We start from the raw sequence: 19,682 nt of genomic DNA, 5'->3' as shown, positions 1-19,682 counted from the left end.
GTATCATTCGTTTTCGTATACGGAAAACGTTCGAAACGTTCGAAAAAGATGATGTTATTTAAAAGGAATGATTGTATTTTATTTGTTCAAGCTAAACATTTGAAAGCATGCATGCGTAGTCGGCAGTGGCTGAGCGTGCAGAGAGCATTGCCCTATTTGTTAGCTTCCAGGAGGGTCCGGCTTCGAATTCCGTCAGGCACTTCCTATTTGGATTTTACTTTTTTTAACCATAAAAAAGTATCTGTGAAGTGCAGAAGGAAAGCGTATTGAACGAAAAATTCAATCGGACAAATTTCAGAAAAAAAAACAGTCGAAAAAGTATCCATTTCACACACAATTTTCGGAGGTTGTCTGTACATACGTTTCTGCCGCACACTTTAGTTCGTTAAAGTATCCGAAAATGGAATAGGTAATCCGCACTTCATCCACTTTTTTTTCTTTTTCGGATCGGTTTTCGGATTTTTCGCTGGCTGGGTAGTGACGTCATTGAAGCATCACAGCCGCTGGCAAGCGCTGCTCTCATTACGCGACCAATTCTTTACGGCTTAAGGTAGACCACTTGTAGCTAACTTGGCGGTTGCAGCGAAGCGTATCCGAAAAAACAAGCCAATCAGCTCTACAAGCCAAAGTAGTGAAACCGTTTTGATATGCAGTGTAAAGCACAGTGAGTCAGTTCAGCTTATTCGGTGAAAATTTTTCTAAAGCATTTATTAAAAGAAAACCATACCTAGTAAGCTTCTCATAATGTAAAAAATTCAGAAAAAAAATCTATTTTATAGCAAATATTTGCTGAAATTTTTTTTTAGCAAAAATACGCAAAGCAAAGTTAAGACAAACCAATTCCAAGAACTAAAATTTTTAAAACTCCTCCAGGAATAGGCACAAAATGTAAAAAAACTTCTAAAAAGAACCAACATTTTTGAGTATCTTAATTTTTTATCAAAACAAAAATAATTACAAGAAAAAGTCGGTGTTTCTTCTGCAAAATGGAAATACTCATCTTCAACAACGGGAGGGTACGAACGATTCCATTTTTTGTCGTTGTCATCCATACATAAAGCATAAAGTAAAAATACCTTTAAGATGTAAGTATATATATATTATATAGGTATAAGTATAAGACACCTATACCACATAAAGCTCAAAACGATATCCGAATACTTATATGTAAGTGTTCCTCTCGTTCTGAAACATTTCGTATTAAGATTCGAAAAGCTATACGTTTGTGCTATTAAAAAGCAAAAATTTTTCCTTAAAATCAAAGCTCCTCTCCTGACAGGCAAGCGTGCAGAGCTTTAATAATCTTTCACTTTATATCAATGGTAAAAGCTCTCTCTATCCAGCATTGCTCCAAATCAGTGATGGCAGAGAGAGCTTTTACACTGCATATAAAATGTATAGAAAGCTTAAAAAGAGCTTTGCCCGCGGGCAAGAAGGTGCCCATCACCGCTCTAAATCATCAATGGATATAGCCTTTAACCTATACATAAAAAAGTATATACAAAGCTTAAAAAAGCTCTGCACGGCACTATCATCACCTCTTTAGACCATATCTCTCTATATAACTTTTTATATATTATATGTGGGAGCGCCCAGATCGCCAATGCTCTCAATTAGTAATGGCCAGATAGAACTTTTACTTTGTGCTCATCTACATATATTAGTTATAGGCAGCATGAGATTTTACTCTAAGCAGGTCCATCTAATTGTAGATTTTATAAGTGCACGAATAAGCTTTGTGAAGTTTTCAAGGGACTTCATTAGATCGCTCACAGATTAAACATCTCAGATCTCTATGATCGCAATTGATAAAAAACAGCTTTGATGATTTTTTGAATCATCAGCATGTTCCACAGTGCACTAGCGACTTACTACAAACTGGCATACCCCGGTAAATCAGCGCTTTTCTGCAGCTCCTGCATTTCAGCGCCAATCAGTCTCGTATTGAATTTCAAAGCGTTCGCAGACGGCAAACCACAGCCATCCGAGCAATTAATACATGTGAGTGATCAACTCGTTAAATACAAATCAATGACCGCTGCGCCTCACACACACGCGCCCACACAGGCTGCCTGAAGTGCGCGTATTGTAAGCGTTAGTTCAATATGCAAATCATTCCGATATCGTGACTTGTTTCTTTTTCTTCTCTGTCTTGAAGTGAGCTACTGAAAATTTTGTAAATAGTCGAAGTTTCCTACTATTTAATCCACTTCCTCCCCAGTCACGCACCGAATTCACCCGGTATCATCCACATAACATCCTTTGCTATGCACACAAGAATCCTTTTCCAGCACCCCTTTGCTCAACCGCATGCTCTGGGCCGGTATCTGAGCGTTTTGCAACACATTGCCGAGCACAACAAAAAGGCGTGGCCGAGCGCTTGGTTAAAAACTCGCAAATACTTATGTACAAAGTACTTTGTACATACACACATACATATGTATATGGTGCTACGCAGTCACACGGCCATCCGATGTCATAAGCATCTTACTGCCATATGCTGTTTACCTGCTGAACGTTCGCAGGCTATTGCGTCACACCACCACATTTACGGCTGGACAATACCAATTCGCAAATCTGCAAGGTAAAGGGCGGCGCGTCCAATATGACTACTCGCAGTGAAAGTTCAACAACGGCCACTCCCGTGTCGATGCGTTTGGCTTGGTGTATCGCAGGCCCTTTGATGTGTGACGGCAATCAAATCGTTGAATCTCAGAAGTCACCAACGATCCGCGTAACTGCGCCGAGTTTAGACGAATAAATTTAAAACAAAAATTGCACAAGCAAAAGTGAAATATTTCGAATAAAGCGCTTCAGGCATGAAGTATCGTAAGTGCGGAAACCTGTTTTGGGTTAGAGTTTTAAATGTAAATTCTACTTCGTGCTGTCGATTTAACGTCCATTAGCAAATTAATTAGTTGAACGGCGTAAATGAATGGCGTAATGCATTTGGAAACTATAATAGTAATATTGCAATTGCCAATTTGTGCTAACAAGGACCGGTAATTAGAAGGGAAAACCTAAATTTACGTACTCAATTTAAGTTGGTAATTAACTGCAAATATCTTCGTCTTCTTCTTCTTCTAAGCTGGCGCTATAACCGCCTAAGCGATTTTGGCCGAGTTAAAAAAAGCACGCCAGTCGTTTCTCATCTGTGCCAACTGACACCATTTGGAAATGCCAAGTGAAGCTAAGTCCTGCTACACCCGGTTTTTCCATAGCAGTGGGGGCCTCCCTCTTCCTCTGCTACCACCAGCGCGTTCCGAGTTGAATACTTTCAGAGCTGGAGCGTCGGAGTACATTCAAATGGCATCTCAATTGCCTACTCATTCCAAAGTAGTCCGTTTGGATTCTGACGAAGCTTGCGGTATTGCTCAATGTCTTTTTACCGTGGACCGCGGATAATGGTAGGGTTAAGAGATGGCTCTTCAAATCAACTTTCAGTTCTACAAACCGATGTCCAGCATTATTAAGCCTCTCGTCTGGCATTGGCCTTTTTGGAAACCTCGATTAAGGCTCTCTTCGCCTGCCATAAATAGAGAAAGAGACTCGGTTTATAAAAGCAACTCACACAACTTTTGGTTCCTTTCTACTACAAGTAGATGTGGTTGTTGTAACAGCATACAATTCCCCAAGGAGTTTTTGTGGAGTGTTGCTGAAATGACAGTCCTTGGCCAGATATAAATCTGCGACGTTCCGGTTCCGTAGACCCGGCTTTCGAGGCAGCGACCACAAGTAGTTCGAAGGCGATACTGATAAAGATCTTAGTTCTGCGCTGTTTGGTTGGAGTTCATTTATATTTCCTCATCAAATTTTTCTAAAAAGCGAACTTTTAAACTGACTATACCAGCGAACTGTTCAGTAAGGAAAGTGAAGACTTAATTAAAGCACCAGCTTTTGCTGTATAATTTCCTTAAACTGACGGTCTCATTTAGTTTTAAAAGCGACGAATATAATGGCAAGTTTAAATGTTGAAAGCCCATTCACGACACCTGTCTATCTTAGGCAATGAGTAAGCAGAAATTTTGCATAATTTTAGTTTATATCTGGTCCATCAACCTCGTCGTTTCATTTTATTGGTGTTCAAAAGCACAGTTATTCCCGCACATACAAGTGCATATGTATGTAAATAGTTATGCATACTTTACGTCTGCATCGCAGCCAACGCCGACGATGCTGTCAACTTTGTTGAGTTACCAGCCGTTTTATAGAGCTGTTAATTGAATTTGAAAACAATGCAGCGCGGTCAGCGCGTGGTTCCAGCCTAGTCGAATACGAACGCCGAAGAGCTGAAAATGTGAAGATGAGGATTGGGAAGTATTTAGATTACTTTGCGTGTGTTTGGTAATTTAACTTGCAAATGAGCGCCAAATTCCAAGCTAAGCAGCAGCAGCATCAAGAGCAAACAACAAAAAAGATCTAAAAACAGTAAAACAAAAAAAAAAAAGTAAATTTCATATAAAAGCCGCGGATGCGATAACGATGCGATGCGCAACACCGCCAAAAAAATGATTAGCGGCCACACCAACTTTACTTTCACTTTCAGGGGACGATCGTCGTCGCCGCTTAAACTTAGCTCAATATTTTTTAAATGCCCTCAGCGGCTGTCATGTTTTTTGGTACGGTCGTGACTGCAATTGCGTATGCGTATGTTGTTCGTGCAACTTCTACAATTTTCCGTGTTTGTTGATAATAAATTTCCATTTGTTTCTGCACTTCTTCACAGATCAGCGGCTCCGTATTTGTTGTGTTAATTGCTGTTGTCATTGCGCGTCTACCCATTCTTCCATAGTTTTATTTTCTCAGCGGCAATCCATAATAACTGCCAGCTGCGGAAAAAGCGCACGCCTCTGCCGAACAATCAACCTGCTAGCCAGCTAGTTAACAGGCCAGCTCGGTTAAACGGCCACAGTTGACGCAAAGTCAGTTAGTCGAGCAGTTCGCAGTGAAGCAGTCCAATAGCACGCTGCCTCGACTTTAAAAACAGTGATCAGTTTTTGTATTACAAAACCACATTCCAGCATGGATCCACTAACAGTGTTGCTGCTTCTGTTTACCGCCTTAACGCTGATTTGCATCCACTTGCATCGCAAGCAGCAGTACTGGGAGGCACAAGGCATACCGCTGATCAAACCGTTCCTGTTCTTCTACTATGGACGCGGTCGCATTGGCAGCGATTGTCACGCAATCGATATACCCAACGAAGTGTACAGCCGCTTTCGTGAGTCGGGCCTGCCTTTGGCGGGCATGTTTATGATCGGCGATCCCCTCATCATTCTACTCGATCTGGAGGTTATCAAACACGTACTGATCAAGGACTTTGCTAACTTCAGCTATCGCGGCCTTTACCACAATCTGCGCGACGATCCGCTAATGGGTAATCTGGCCGCCATCGATGGTCCTTACTGGAAGCGACTGCGCGCCAAGCTTACACCCTCTTTCACAACGGGGAAAATGAAATTTATGTATCCCACGCTCATCAAGGTGGCCGAACAGCTGTCAAGTGTAGTGGAAAAGCGGCTCACTACCGAGGGTATAATCGATGTTAAGGACTTATCTGCTTGCTACACCACCGATGTCATCGCGTGCTCTACGCTCGGCATCGAGTGTGACAGCCTGCACAATCCGAACGAGGACTTTCGCCTAATCACAATGAAGTTCTTCGAGGAGTATAGCGTGACGCGTGATCTGATTAGTCAACGTTTTCCGCAGCTCGCAAAAATGCTGCGTTGGACAAACACACCGAAATCGGTAACCGATTTCTACATCAAAGTTGTGCGGGACAATATTGCCTATCGCGAGGAGCATGGCATTGTGCGACAGGACTTTTTACAAATTATGATGGATCTCATCAAAACGGAAGCGCTTACGATGGAAGAGATTGCTGCGCAAGTGTTTGTATTCATTATTGCAGGCTACGAGACCACTTCGACGACCATGACGAACTGTCTGTGGGAGCTGGCAGTGAATGAGGATATACAAGATATGGTGCGCGAGGAAATCGTGCGGGTTATGCAGGATCACGGTGACCAGCTAACATATGGTTGCCTCAAGCAGATGACCTACTTGGATCAGACGCTGAAAGGTGAGTGGTTGGAGAGTTGGAGGGAATTATTTTTTAGATTTCGTTATTTGAAACAAATTCCTAAATAGTGAATGAAACTTCAGAGTTTTTGGCATGTTCTTAAGTTTAATTTTTTTTGCACATACACATACACGTGCATATGTATGCAATACGTTATCCGTGCAAGAAATCATATAGTTGTTTTTTATCCATTTGCAAAACCGGTTTGTACTCCGCAAACACTTAAGCGACATTGTTTGCAGCTATATTTGATGCACAAAGGCAATTAGAACCCTGGTTTCGCTTTTGCTGAGACCTTGAGCGCAATTTAGCTAAGTGCTTGGTCAGGCATAAAATTGTACAAACAAACGAATTGAAAGCCAAACAAAATGGTTAACGATACTTATCAAAGTGAATACTTACTTACTTGCTAAATGGAGTACAAATAAATGAATCGAAAAAAAAGAATATTTACAATTGCAGCTGAGGTACATATGTACACTAGGGTAGTTTAAAACAAGTAAAGTCGGACTTTTAATGCTCGCACCCCTCTAGGATTATTCTATATCGAAAAAATATACCCCTGTTTTTTTTTTAAATCAAAATATATTTAGAGGTCGCTCAAAGCGTTCAAAGTTCTCCACGTATTTTATATGGGGAAAGAACAACTTTTCGTAGAAATGATATGGAATTCTTGAAAATTAGTATTTTTCAATCAGATACCTCTCTTCATGAGACTCCCAATAACAATGCCCAACTGTTTTTTTAACCATTTTTTAATACCAAAGATTTTTTATTTTTTCCCCCATTGCATTTTCTGGGGGTTTTGACGGACGTATAAAATATAGTTACTATAAAAAAATGGTTAAATAAATAATTGGGTAATATTATTGGGAATCCTCTGAAGAGGAACTGAGTTTTGCCGATCGAAAAATATTGGTCTTCAAGAATTCTATACCATTTCTACGAAAAGTGGTTTTTTCCCCATATAAAATACATGGAGAACTTTAAGCGCTTTGAGCGACCTCTAAATATATTTTGGTTATAGTATGTTTTTCGGTACAGAAAAATCCATAAAGGCATAGAAATTCCCACTTTACTTTTTCCACATGCATTTTTGGAACACCCTAATCTACATACATACTACATATGTTTGTAAATAACTATCCAGGTTACTAATTTATAGTGTTGGGCGGCTTTTCCACTTATGTGGAATTTATTCTAAAGTATAACAAAAATCATGCTTTAAATTTTGGCATTGAAACGTGAGGGGAGAATCTAAGTTTTACCTCTACACAGTTTTTTAAAGGAATCTCGGTCAATCCGAATTTGTGCAAAATATCTCTAATAGTAAAATACTTATTATTAATTTTTTACTATTTATTATTACTATTTTATTTGCTTGTTTTGTAAGAGTCCATTGACTTAAAATTAAAACATAGCATTAAAACTTTACATCATTTTTGATCACTTTCTACTTTTTCCCTACAGAAACTCTCCGCAAGCATCCCATCGCACCCGCCTTGAAGCGTGTGGCCTACGAAGACTACAAAGTACCCGGCACCAATTTCATAATCAAAGCCAACACTACAGTCCTCATACCATCCGAAGCGATACAACACGATCCCCGCTACTATCCCGAACCTAACAAATTCGATCCAATGCGTTTCACACCCGAAGCTATGGAAGAACGTCACCCGATGACATTTTTGCCATTCGGCGATGGACCACGCAATTGTATCGGTTTGCGGTTCGGTCGCATGCAAGTACTCATCGGCTTGGTAATGTTGCTTCGTAAATATCGTTTTAGTGTGGCGAAAACGACGCCCATACCGTTAGTTTACGATAAAGCTATTTTATTGCGCGCGCCAAAGGGAATGGTGGAGTTAAAGTGTGAACGAATTGTGGAGGAAAGGTGCTTGAGTAATGTGGCTAAGGCGTCGACTGAAGAGCAGCAAAATTTTGTGCAGAGAATTAGCGAGCAACGTGAGCATGAAATTGCAAAGGAAGAGAGAAATAAATAGCGGAGCAATAAAGTGGAGTTTGGAAGCGATAGAAATGAAGATTGACTTTGAATTTTGATACTTCATAGATAGAAGTTTCGAAGGGTACATAAATTTACAAAACATATATGAACTACATACTTGTCGAAATATTCTTTGGAATATCATATGTATGCATACGGCCACATTTAGGGCAACGAATATGGATATTTATTTTTATTATGCTTTTTTAATAAATGAAATCGTTCGAAAACCTTTTTAAAACTTATTTTATGTAAAAGTTGATTTTTTTTTATTTAAGGTTTATTTATAGAAAAAAAATTAGATTTAGGAAAAATATTATTGTTATGTACATATAACTATTAAAAACGAACTTCGAAAATGCAAAAAAAAATTAAGCGTACTTTTTTATTTACAATTTATGACACTGCAGCAATCGGAAGCCGAATAACTACTTATGTATGTACATATAATTATTTTGTATTGAATGTACTACTGATTGCTGAAACGGTAAATCAAATTATACACGAATACCAACCCAATGTATGGAAATACTTATAAACCAAGAGCTATTCTAATTGTATACCACAAAATTGAATTTCAACCATCGGTTGGATTTACTATAGTCAGATATTTCTTCCAGATCACCAATTTTCGGGCACATTTTGTAAAAAATATTTAATACAAATTTTGTAGGAAAAAATGTGAAAAATTTATATAACCATTTGCTGTATAAACATTTTTAGGTCTCCAAAAGATAGCTCCAGACATGCTCTATAGACCCACAAGTTTTTGTGAAAATTGTACAAAAACTTTATGAGAAATTCGCGCTTGAAGCTTTTTAGACAAAAATACACCGGTCGTACGACCTTTTTGCAGTCGAAGTATCGCCCAACTGCCAGCAGCCAGGACTCAGTTCTCACATTTTTCTGAATTTTTGTGAACAACTTTTAACCATCGGCTGAATATTCCACAGTCAGAAATTTCTTGGAGATCAACAATTTTCGGGCACATTTTGTAAAAATTATTTAGTACAGATTTTGTAGAAAAAAATGTGAAAAATCGCGCCTCAAGTCTTTCTTTCAGCCCAAAAAATTTATATCAAGATTTGCTGTAGAAACTTTTTTAGGTATCCAAAAGATTGCTCCAGGCATGATCTAAAGACCCACAATTTTTTGTAAAAATTGTACGAACACTTTATGAGAAATTCGCGCTTGAATCTTTTTAGACAAAAATACAACGGTCGTACGACCTTTTGGCAGTCGAAGTATCGCCCAACTGCCAGCAGCCAGGACTCACTTTTCACATTTTTCTGAATTTTCGTGAGCAACTTCCAACCAACGGTTGGATATTCTGCAGTCAGAAATTTCTTGGAGATCAACTATTTTAAGGCACATTTAACAAAAATTATTTAGTAAAGATTTTGTAGAAAAAAATGTGAAAAATCGCGCCTCAAGTCTTTCTTTCAGCCCAAAAAATTTATATAAAGATGTGCTGTAGAAACATTTTTAGGTCTCCAAAAGATAGCTCCAGACATGCTCTATAGACCCACAAGTTTTTGTGAAAATTGTACAAAAACTTTATGAGAAATTCGCGCTTGAAGCTTTTTAGACAAAAATACACCGGTCGTACGACCTTTTTGCAGTCGAAGTATCGCCCAACTGCCAGCAGCCAGGACTCAGTTCTCACATTTTTCTGAATTTTTGTGAACAACTTTTAACCATCGGTTGGATATTCCACAGTCAGAAATTTCTTGGAGATCAATAATTTTCAGGCACATTTTGTAAAAATTATTTAGTACAGATTTTGTAGAAAAAAATGTGAAAAATCGCGCCTCAAGTTTTCTTTCAGCCCAAAAAATTTATATAAAGATGTGCTGTAGAAACATTTTTAGGTCTCCAAAAGATAACTCCAGACATGATCTATAGACCCACAAGTTTTTGTGAAAATTGTACAAAAACTTTATGAGAAAGTCGCGTTTGAAGCGTTTTAGACAAAAATACACCGGTCGTACGACATTTTTGCAGTTGAAGTATCGCCCAACTGCCAGCAGCCAGGACTCACTTTTCACATTTTTCTAAATTTTTGTGAGCAACTTTCAGCCATCGGTTGGATATTACACAGTCAGAAATTTCTTGCAGATCAACAATTTTCGGGCACATTTTGTAAAAATTGTTCAATACAGATTTTGTAGAAAAAAATGTGAAAAATCGAGCCTCAAGCCTTTCTTTCAGCCCTTATTTAATATAGAGAAATCTAGGAAAAACATGATGCACATATAATTCTCTTACTAAGGTATGTAAATATTTAACATTTATGTAGAATACGACTAAAATTATTTATTTTTAATTCTCAAATAAAATTTTTTATTTTTTATTTTAAAAACTTCGTTTTTCATATGGAGAAAATTTCTATACGCATATTTTTTCACTACATTAAATAAAGTATGCTTGTATGTATAAGTAACTTGTGCTTATTTTAAGAACTGCAAGTAAGTATGTATGTAGTATAAATAGATTTAGATTACATTGTATAAGTAGTACAATCGTGTAAGTGTACATACATACACATACATATGTATGTATACTTAAATGTTCATTTATGTGTCTCACTTCCATCACTATTGCTAATTTCGTATTTTTCTTTGATTAAGTGCTATTTAATTTTGAAATTTGAAATTGACTCGAGTGCTTTAAGAATTATGTATATACATATGTATGCATTTTTACATACATACATAATTTTTTTATGTATATATTTGCGATCATTAACATCGGTTGATGTGCTTTCTGGTAACAGAATATTTTATGATTAAAAAGAGTTTTTCCTTTTTTCTGTGTTTTATTTTTGTTCTGTTGCTTTATTTGAAATAACCATTAAATAATCGTAAATACTAATTCTAAAAGCAACTAATTGTGTACAAGCTTGCTCGAAACTAAAATTCTTAAAATTTTAAAAATTATACAGTAAATACATACATAAAGCAAAATTAGTTGACCCTATTTTTATTTTTGTTTTGGTATACCAATAAATTTTGAAGATAAGTTTTAATATCAATTTTTATATCTGATCGCAAAAGGTCAAAAAGAATTTTAGATTAATTTTTTTAGGCAGTAGCAATACTATCACTTGCCCTTTTATTAACAATTGGATGGACTTTGTTTCAATTTAATTTGTATAGCAACTACATATATTTTGAGCAAAGTGCAAATTTCTTCGTAGAATTCGTTTATTGCATTATTTGAGTTTTTAATTGATTGTTCACCTGTGTTTTCTACGAACGCAATATGTATTACGTACTTTAAAATTTGATATTATTATTTTTTTTTTTTAGTTTTAGTATTCGTTTATTCAATTTTCGTTTTCTTCAGATTTTTTAAAATTGTCTCCCTTTTCTCCAAATGTTCTATGTAAACATATGTGGAATGTTAGTTTGTGTGTGTTTTTTTTCGAAATTGGCATTAATAATTGATATGGCTGCTGTCTTTTCAAAAGCTTTTAAAAAATCTTTACTAAGTACCCGCAAATTTCTTCGAGTATTAGAACCTAACCTTAAAAAGTACATATTACTACATTACATAATTTCTGTTGTCGCCAGCACGCTAAAGTGCGAGACTAAGTAATATATTTAAAGATATTTAATGCCATTCTACTGGCAAAAACTACTAATTTTAAGGAAAAACTCACTACTTTGTTCGTAATTTTTTTTTGGCTGGCATCGTTTTACATATTTTCCAGTTATTCAGTGATTTTTGTTTTACTTTGTATTAGTGAAATCATCTTACGCTCCGCTAGCCATTTACCTTTTTAACGAATGCGGCTCACTTTCTATAAACACTTGCTCCAGCGTTCTCCCTCACTTAGCAGGCTTCGTGCGTCGCGGCAGCTCTAATGAAACACGCGTTGCATCACCACGATTGGGCTGTTTGCTGCGCAGCATCTGCTCGTGCACATACAACAACAAACCGAGATCGCGATGTCCAGCCTGCCAGGCTATCTTGAAAGCCGTAGCGCCATCCTGCAGAAAAAATAGTAGAAGAAAATTAAACTCAAAAACTTGTTTGGATTAATGTCTCTTCCACTCACCACATCCACTATTAGCGAATCACAATCAGGCTGTGACAATAAATGCTTGACAATATCCGTGCGTCCATGCTCCGCCGCGCACATCAGCGCCGTGCTACCGTCCTCATCCTGTATGTTAATGTCAGCGCCAGCGGCCAACAGCAACTCCACCATGTCGTAGTTACCATGGGAAACAGCCAGCATCAATGCGGTTTGGCAGTGCTGTTGGGAGGGGACACACGTTTTGTTGTTTTTGTTTTTTTGGTTTTCGGAAGCGGGGAAAAGTTATTGAAATTTTAGATTTTAGGCCAATTTTTTGTTAAAATAATTTTTAGGGGAAAAAGAAAAAGCACGCACATTGCAACACATACATATGAGTTCCACTTTGTGTCCCATTTGTTAAGCAGTTGCTCGGTCATTACCTACCTTCTTGGCTCGTATATTGACATCGGCCATCTGGAACAGTCGTTGTACGACTGTGCGATGCGCAGCGTTTTTCAGCTTTGCCAATGAGACGAGCATCACACAAGTGTATCCAGCGTTATTCATTTGATTTACATTGCAAACCTTTGAATCGAGTAAAATGGATACGACGTCAAAGTTGCCATGCGAGACCGCATAGTGCATTGCTGTATTGCCCTGGAGGTGGGTAAGAACGATAAGAGAGAGAGAGAGAGAGGGAGAAGGAGAAGGAGTCTTAATAAACCGACTGAAAAATAATATTTGAATGGACCTCTTTACGAGGCGTTGCATGCACAAAAGTTCCCACTCACATTAGCATCCACCATATTGACACAGTACTCCAGCAGCGCCACCGACATTTCCTCAAAGCAGTCCAAGTAATCCTCTACCTCATGCGGATTTGCCTTTTCGGTGCTCGAAGCGCGGAACCATTCCTGTTGTATGATCAATTTAGATGACTTCAAGCTGGTCGCCGATAAAGACTTTGCGTCAACTTTCTTCAATAGTGAGTTATTGATGGTTCTCAGAGCGTTTAGCATCTCAACAGGCGGAACGAATCTATAATTTTTATTAATCATATTTAATAATGTAACCATTCAACGACTTAGCGGTGCTTACTTTTGTCGTGGCTCCGCCTCAACCATTGCCAATTTCTGCAGCAGCGCCTTGGATGGTAGGCGCTCCTGCACCTCGCGCTTCTCTTGATTCAACTGTTCCCCTTTCACCTCCTCCTTTTTTGCCGCTGTTGAGGTTTCAATTTTTTCCTCTTGCTTGCTTGAATTTTGACTAGATTTCAGCGTTGTAGTCTTGCGACGCGCACCCTTCGAAACATCCACATCGACCAAAGTATCCTCCTTTTCTTCGCTTTCCTCAGCCAGCACAGCTTTTGTTGTTTCCAGTGTGGACTCCTCCTTTAACTTCTCATTGAATGAGCTCTCCAGCGAGCGGTACGGTGAAGGGCCTTCTTTGTGCGGTGCTGGTGAGGCATCGCGAGACCAGCTGACGCTGACGCGCTTCTCCTCACGCACAATCAGTCCATCGAGGCTCGGTTGCAGCGGCGTAGTCTCATCAACTTGGCTAGTATCTAGCGCCTCAGCGCGTTGTTGACTGGCGTCAGATGCGCGGCGCGAACTTGCGGCAGATGATGGGGCAGTGATGGAAGTGATTGCTTTGGGCGCTGCAATCTTAGCGCCGGCCGCGCCAGCTCCGTTGGTGGGCTCAGTGATGAAGCTTTGTGTTTCGCTAGCCGATTCGGGTGGCAAAAAGTGACCGATGGATGGCGGCTTCTCATGCAGCGAACTGAAATTAGAAGGCGAGAATATTTATTTCAAAAAAAAATTTTAATTTTAATTTAACAGATTCGTCACTACTCTTTACATACGTCAGCAGTAGCGCGGAGCAGCCACTCACTATCAGCGGATAGCAAGTGAAACTGCTTAGACCAGAAAACATTTATGGACTTCTGCGTTGCCTGGCAGAGTTTATTTTTCCAGCACAAATGTTCGTCCACTAATTATAAGTCGATTTTAAATTGCCTTAATAATAACAGCAAAAACAAATTGGCCGCACAACAATCATAAACAATTTTCACACATAAAATTTGAATAACTAAGAAGCACTGCAGCAAAAGAAAAATAATTCAAAAAAGCCAAGCACACGCGTGTGCGTAAGTGTAGTGCCGTTGAAGCCTTGCTGCCGCGAACTGCGTGACCAACACTTGAATCGAGCTGCTGGAGCTGGAGCTGCTGGGACACTTTTGCGGGAGAGAAAATTACCTTGAAGGTCATTGCAGCGTATGCGAGCGTAAGCTTGGTACAGTGGAGCAAAATGAGAAAAATTTGAAGACGATAGATGGCGGACGAAAAAAAAAATTAAAACAATGTACTTTAAGTGCTGCGACTATATTCGATAATCCGCCGTTATTCATAGATGAGGTGATGGCTTAAATCTACCGAGGTTATAAGTGCTGTACAGTTATCTCTTGTCACTTATCAGCTTCAATGACAATAACGAGGAAAATAATTGTCTAAAAGACGGAACGACACACTGCCTGACTTCAATTTTCCATGCATGCCGAGCATACCTTTGCACGGCGCATGCGCCATACAGTTGTTGAAAATAAATATTTGGCCGCTAAAATGCCACCGCACGTACACAAATAGCTGCTTGAACTGGAGTGGAACAAAATGTTAGTGGAGCAGGTCAGGGTAATGAAGTGGGGCAGCGTACATCGCCACACAGCCACCGCAGCATCGCAACAAACGTGTGTGTATATGAGCTGAAGGGTGTGTTGTATATAGACAAATAGCAGCGTAGTCACTAGGTCATTTGCCTAGCGAAGGCACAAACCAGCCGTACACTAATCACCACACGTAGCGATACTTGCGCCACACAACTACTCACCTCTGTGTTGTCTTCGCTGGTTGTTTCTCCGGCGTTGTTGTTATAGTGTACGTATTCTGCCGCTGGAAGGGCCGCCGCACCGGACTGGGACTAGGTGGTATGTTTTTGCGACGCGGTATGCGTGAGTCCATGGAGGCGCTGCGTACTGGTGGTGGTGGACGCGGCTTGGGCGATGGTGGCGACTGTGGTGACAGAACTTTCGAGAAATCTTTGGCCAAATTCTTTATTGCGTCCTTGCAGGAATCACAGTAGTTATCCGCGCAGGCGATGGAGATATGCGGCTTCACGACATCACCACAACCAATGTCGCGTTTACGCACCGATTCAGTGTTCGCCGCCGTGTGGCGTATAGGCGCAGGCGGTAGCGTATTTACACCGTAGTCAACAGTACGCGGCGCGTCAGTATTGCTGGCAGTTGTGCGCGTTACCGCTTTCGGCGGCGCAGGCTTTTCCTCCTTCTGAGGCGGCGGTTCAACAATGACCACAGGCGGCGGCACATATTCCTCGGTGCTAGTTTGTGTCGCGCAGAGCCGTATCAGATCGCGCGTGTCCGTTTGTCGCGTCTGCCGCTCCACTTCGCTCTGCGCACTGACATGACGCTGGTCCGGTGAGCATTGCACGCCGACAGCGTGCACATAAGTGGTCGCGGTTTGGCTGCCAGTGTTATGTACTGGTACAGGTGTGTACTGTGTGCCCGTGGATTTGGATATCCGACCGAGTCGCTCGTGCTCACCCAACGAAAAGGTTTTGCTACGCAGAAATCCAGGTGAGTCGAGTAATTTCAGTGAGACTGACTTGACTTTAATAAAGCCGGGGTCTTCGGTACTGCAGCCTATGCTGCGCTTAACAATGCGGCACTTGTCACACAGCGGATCCAATATGTTGTCCTCCGAACAGCCCATAGAACGAACTTCCGGACGACAGCTGACTATAGCTTCCCGTGTTTGGGGGCTGGCCATGACACTCACCGAATTCTTAAGCACCTTCGGCGCCGTTGTGGTCTGCACTCCACTGTCCACACAACGCGGCACGTGCATTTGCGTGCCCACGTTCACTGTCTGCTTGAGCTGCTGTAGCGCCCGTAGCTCCTCATAGCGCCTTATGGCAATTTGTGTATGTTCTTCCATTTCCCATTGCGAGTGAAGCGTTTCGGTGATGCTGCGTAGCTGCTGTGCGGGGCTTGTGCCCACACTACGCACCATTTGTATCGGACTGCCGACTGCGATGTCACGCGTCGCATGCAGCCCGCACATGGTGCCCACATCGCGCTTGAGTGTGGCAGACGCGCGCAGCTGACGTTCGGAGCTGCTCGAATTGGCGCGCAGGCGAGAGCCTAAACTCTCCAACGAGACCGGGCTGATGCGTTGCGGCGTGAACTGCACTGGAGAGCCATTTTTTAAACTTGCCGCTGGGCTGGGTGAGGGGGACGGACGCGGCGCTTCACGTGCACGCTGCAGTTCGTCCTCCTTGCGCTGCAGTGATTGCTGCAGTCGCTGCTTTTCGTCACGCAATTGCGTCAGCTCGTGCTGAAAGTAGAACAAGTAAGAGAGAAAGCACACTTTTGAAGCTTAAAATGCAACTCACCTGCAGTTCGGGTATAGATTTCACTTGCTCCTCCAAATCTTTCATGCGCTTCAAGCTCAGCGCCATCTGCTGGCGTATGCTAAACAGTGTTTGTGCATCACTTGCAGCACTTGTTTCCGCGCCATTCGTTGCTGGCGGTGATGCGAAATGCGGTGCGGCGTTTTCATCAAACACTGGCGCCTCACCTTCCGACTGCGATTGTTTTCTGTCGACATCGTCTGTGTCTATCAACTCAGTTTCACCATTTCGTGGACTCAGTAGCAGCCTTCTTGGTTGCGGTGGGTGACGACGTGGCGGCGGTGGTGGTGGCACTAGCTGTTCCACTGGCGACTTGGCGTTCGCCGCCACTGTGGCCTGAACATATGACTCATACTGCTGCTCGGCGGGCGAGAGCTTCTGATGAACGGGTAACGCGGCCGCGGCCTTGGCTAGGTAGCGCGCCGTGCGTGGTGACTTGTTGCCAGCGACGCACGAATCTGCAATGAGAGGAGAAAAAGAAAAAGTGTCAAATGAAATTGCATTTGCAATTGAAGGGAGATTACACACACATTTTTTCTTATCATTCGGCTTAACTAAAATAATTTTGATGCGCAAACGTTCCATTAGCGCGAACGGCGGACAACTGACGAGCGCGCTACCATTGCACGCCGTCGAGAGCTCAGCTAAATTATGTATTTTTCGGCTAATTGCAGTAACCGCTTCTGGTACGTTCGCGGTTGTTGTTGCTTTGCGACTTCTTGACTGATATTACCTTTGTTATTGGCATTGCTATTTGTTTGTCTTCTTTGTGTTCAGCTAGATCTCGAACTTATGCAATAATTTATAAATAAAACAAAGTCAGCAGCAAGTCGTCAGCGGCAACGTAAGCTCTAACAACGAACCTCTGAAGCCAGTTTGGTTTATTAGCATTGAAGTTTCATTTACTATTGTCGTTTGTTTTTTCGATTTGTTTATTAGTGCGGTAGGAGGAAGAGGAAATAATGTCGGGCTAAAGCAAATTCATGCAAATGACATTCAAAAATTCGCATAACGGTTAACATGAATTCAAAGGTGAAACTGAAATCAGAGTAAAATTATGGTAGTGTATTCAAAACTACCTCACCAAGTCTTTTTAAATTGAGCGCTAAGGGCCCATTTATTTTGAATTTAATTTGACAGACAACCAGTTATGTGTGGTTAATACACCGATTGAGAAGTATCAATACGAGCTAAGTGAACGAGCTAATAAAAAATAGTAAAATTTCACTAGGCATCTATATATCGTCACCTGAAAATCAAAAAGACGAACAAACATCACCGCTGAAATGCAAAAAGTCGCAACTAATAAAAAATTCCAAATTCAGTTTTTGATTGATACGATGAATTTCATCGAATTACAACTCCCACCTCATTTATGAAAATAAAAAAATTATTAGTCAGGACTTTTTCCATTTCAATTACGATGTTGTTACGTCTTACTGCATTTCAGGTGACGATATGTTGCATACTTCAAGGGGTACTACGCGAACTCAAGCGTCTACGATGACTTATTTTATTCAAAAGACATAGCCTTTCGCCACGGTAGCTTAAAGGGAGGAGGCTAGGGAAGAAAATAGTAAATTTATGCATTGCTAAATAGCAGCAGTTTTCCTTCTCAACAAGCATTTAAAAAATATTGATTAAGCCTTAACATTTCATACTTTTAGGCAGCCATTAATACATGGCAAGATTCTTACATATAGTGGCGTACCATATCTGCGAAAGGGCAATCCTGAAACGCTAACTTAGATGTCGGTGCTGACCTCGATTCGTCTTTCTGTGACTTTCATTCTATACGATTTCTAGCTAAGTAAGCTTTACAAAGAGGATCAAAACTGATCTCAGTAATATTTAAGAAGACCTGGAGAGCAAATCCGACAAATATCGGATAAACCAAAACATGCTAACCTGGACCACTGATGGCTCGTTGACTGAAGAGGGTACCGCCGAGGTGGGTGTAGTTGGACCGAGGTTAAGATACTCAGAATCCATGGGAAAATATAGTAATGTCCATTTTCAGGCTGAAACATACGCCATGTAAAGGTGCACAGACTTTAATATCAGGCGAAACTACCTAAATCAGAACATCGCTATCTTGGCTAACAGCAAAGCGGCTATCAAGGCCCTCAGAACTCATCAGTTAGCATCTCAACTGGTGATTGAGTGCCTCGATAAGTTGAATACTCTTCGTCGGACCAATCGAGTTTGGAAAGGAAAGGAAACGTGATCGACGATGGCCCGGTTAGAGGAAGAGGCTCGAAGAAATCGCTACTGGGATAAACTACCATGTCTAGAGCAGTCCAAAGCACTTTCAGGAACATATAACCTAAAAAGCTTTATGAAATGTTTGAGCTTATCAAAAAATAGAAATAAAATATTGAGAATTATTACTGAAAATTTGTTATTTTAAATTTTAACAGTCTGATAAGTTTTAAAATTGCTTGGTGAAACCCGGCATTAATATAAGAAATATAAACTAAAAATATAAATGTATTCCAGTCCACCTACAATTACTCCACCAGCTTTTCACATCCTTCAGCCGTGATTTGGATTTCGAGATTGGGTTCTCGTTATTGTTAAGCGACGATTTACGCTCCTTGCGTCGATTTGTTTTACTTGTAGTGGTGAACATTATTTGAACAACTGTTTTTATTGTATTTTTAATCTCGGCATAAAAATTAATCTATGCTAAACAAACAAAGTACGTAATTGACTGCACAGCGAGGTCGCAGTTCAACTCGCAATAATCACAGCTAACGACTATCCGCAGCCAATTGCTGATAATTTATTTAGAGAGCACAGAGTTGATTGCTTTTATGCTTACATAAATGTAGAAGAATAAAAACAATGTTATAAAGTTTATAAAATTATTTGCTCGAGTAATTATTGGCATTGTTAAGACATTAATTGCAGTAACAAGGCGAAGGCAAGAGCGCGGACGATTGCTGCGGTCACACACGGCGTATAAGCTGCGTACAGTGGTGGGCAATGCTTTGCTTTTTTCTTAAAGCAGAAAAGTTTTAAAAATATTTTCTTCTTCACAGCGCAAATTTTCGTTTTTTGCGATTTATTCCTTTATTATA

At 40.5% G+C, this 19,682-nt stretch overlaps 2 protein-coding genes and 1 long non-coding RNA gene across 5 annotated transcripts in view; 2 read left to right on the top strand and 1 right to left on the bottom strand.

Moving 5' to 3' along the window:
- Window positions 1–1,949: 1,949 nt before the first annotated feature.
- On the top strand, window positions 1,950–8,270 carry LOC118744300 (probable cytochrome P450 6a13). The gene is made up of 3 exons (XM_036477214.1): window positions 1,950–2,001; window positions 4,727–6,085; window positions 7,556–8,270. The coding sequence occupies exons 2-3, from the start codon at window positions 5,023–5,025 to the stop codon at window positions 8,086–8,088; spliced, it is 1,596 nt and encodes a 531-aa protein (XP_036333107.1). The 5' UTR covers window positions 1,950–2,001; window positions 4,727–5,022; the 3' UTR covers window positions 8,089–8,270.
- Window positions 8,271–11,768: 3,498 nt separating this feature from the next.
- LOC118744298 overlaps window positions 11,769–19,682 on the bottom strand; it is a 70,963-nt gene continuing 63,049 nt past the window's right edge. For all 3 annotated transcript variants that reach the window (XM_036477211.1, XM_036477212.1, XM_036477210.1), the window contains 7 exons: window positions 16,582–17,057; window positions 14,998–16,523; window positions 13,213–13,893; window positions 12,906–13,152; window positions 12,559–12,771; window positions 12,154–12,354; window positions 11,769–12,085 (listed from right to left, as the gene is read on the bottom strand). In XM_036477211.1, the coding sequence (XP_036333104.1) occupies window positions 11,924–12,085; window positions 12,154–12,354; window positions 12,559–12,771; window positions 12,906–13,152; window positions 13,213–13,893; window positions 14,998–16,523; window positions 16,582–17,057 (3,506 nt within the window). In that variant the 3' untranslated portion in view covers window positions 11,769–11,923. The remainder of the gene's footprint in view (window positions 12,086–12,153; window positions 12,355–12,558; window positions 12,772–12,905; window positions 13,153–13,212; window positions 13,894–14,997; window positions 16,524–16,581; window positions 17,058–19,682) is intronic.
- LOC118744299 lies at window positions 15,492–18,996 on the top strand. The gene is made up of 3 exons (XR_004993524.1): window positions 15,492–15,763; window positions 18,267–18,550; window positions 18,620–18,996. It is a non-coding gene; the product is annotated as an uncharacterized LOC118744299 (long non-coding RNA).

The sequence above is a fragment of the Rhagoletis pomonella genome, unplaced genomic scaffold (assembly GCF_013731165.1).
Source record: "Rhagoletis pomonella isolate Grant_MI unplaced genomic scaffold, Rhpom_1.0 Rhpom_scaffold_00008, whole genome shotgun sequence".
Lineage (NCBI taxonomy): Eukaryota > Metazoa > Arthropoda > Insecta > Diptera > Tephritidae > Rhagoletis > Rhagoletis pomonella.
Note: the sequence above shows the minus strand (reverse complement) of the source record. Positions and strands in the feature narration are given on the sequence as shown.

Excerpts from the sequence above, each read along its gene's own strand:
- LOC118744300 (XM_036477214.1), top strand. The coding sequence starts at position 5,023 with ATGGATCCACTAACAGTGTTGCTGCTTCTGTTTACCGCCTTAACGCTG. Across the intron at positions 6,086-7,555 it reads CTTGGATCAGACGCTGAAAG|AAACTCTCCGCAAGCATCCC; the intron begins GTGAGTGGTTGG and ends TTTTCCCTACAG.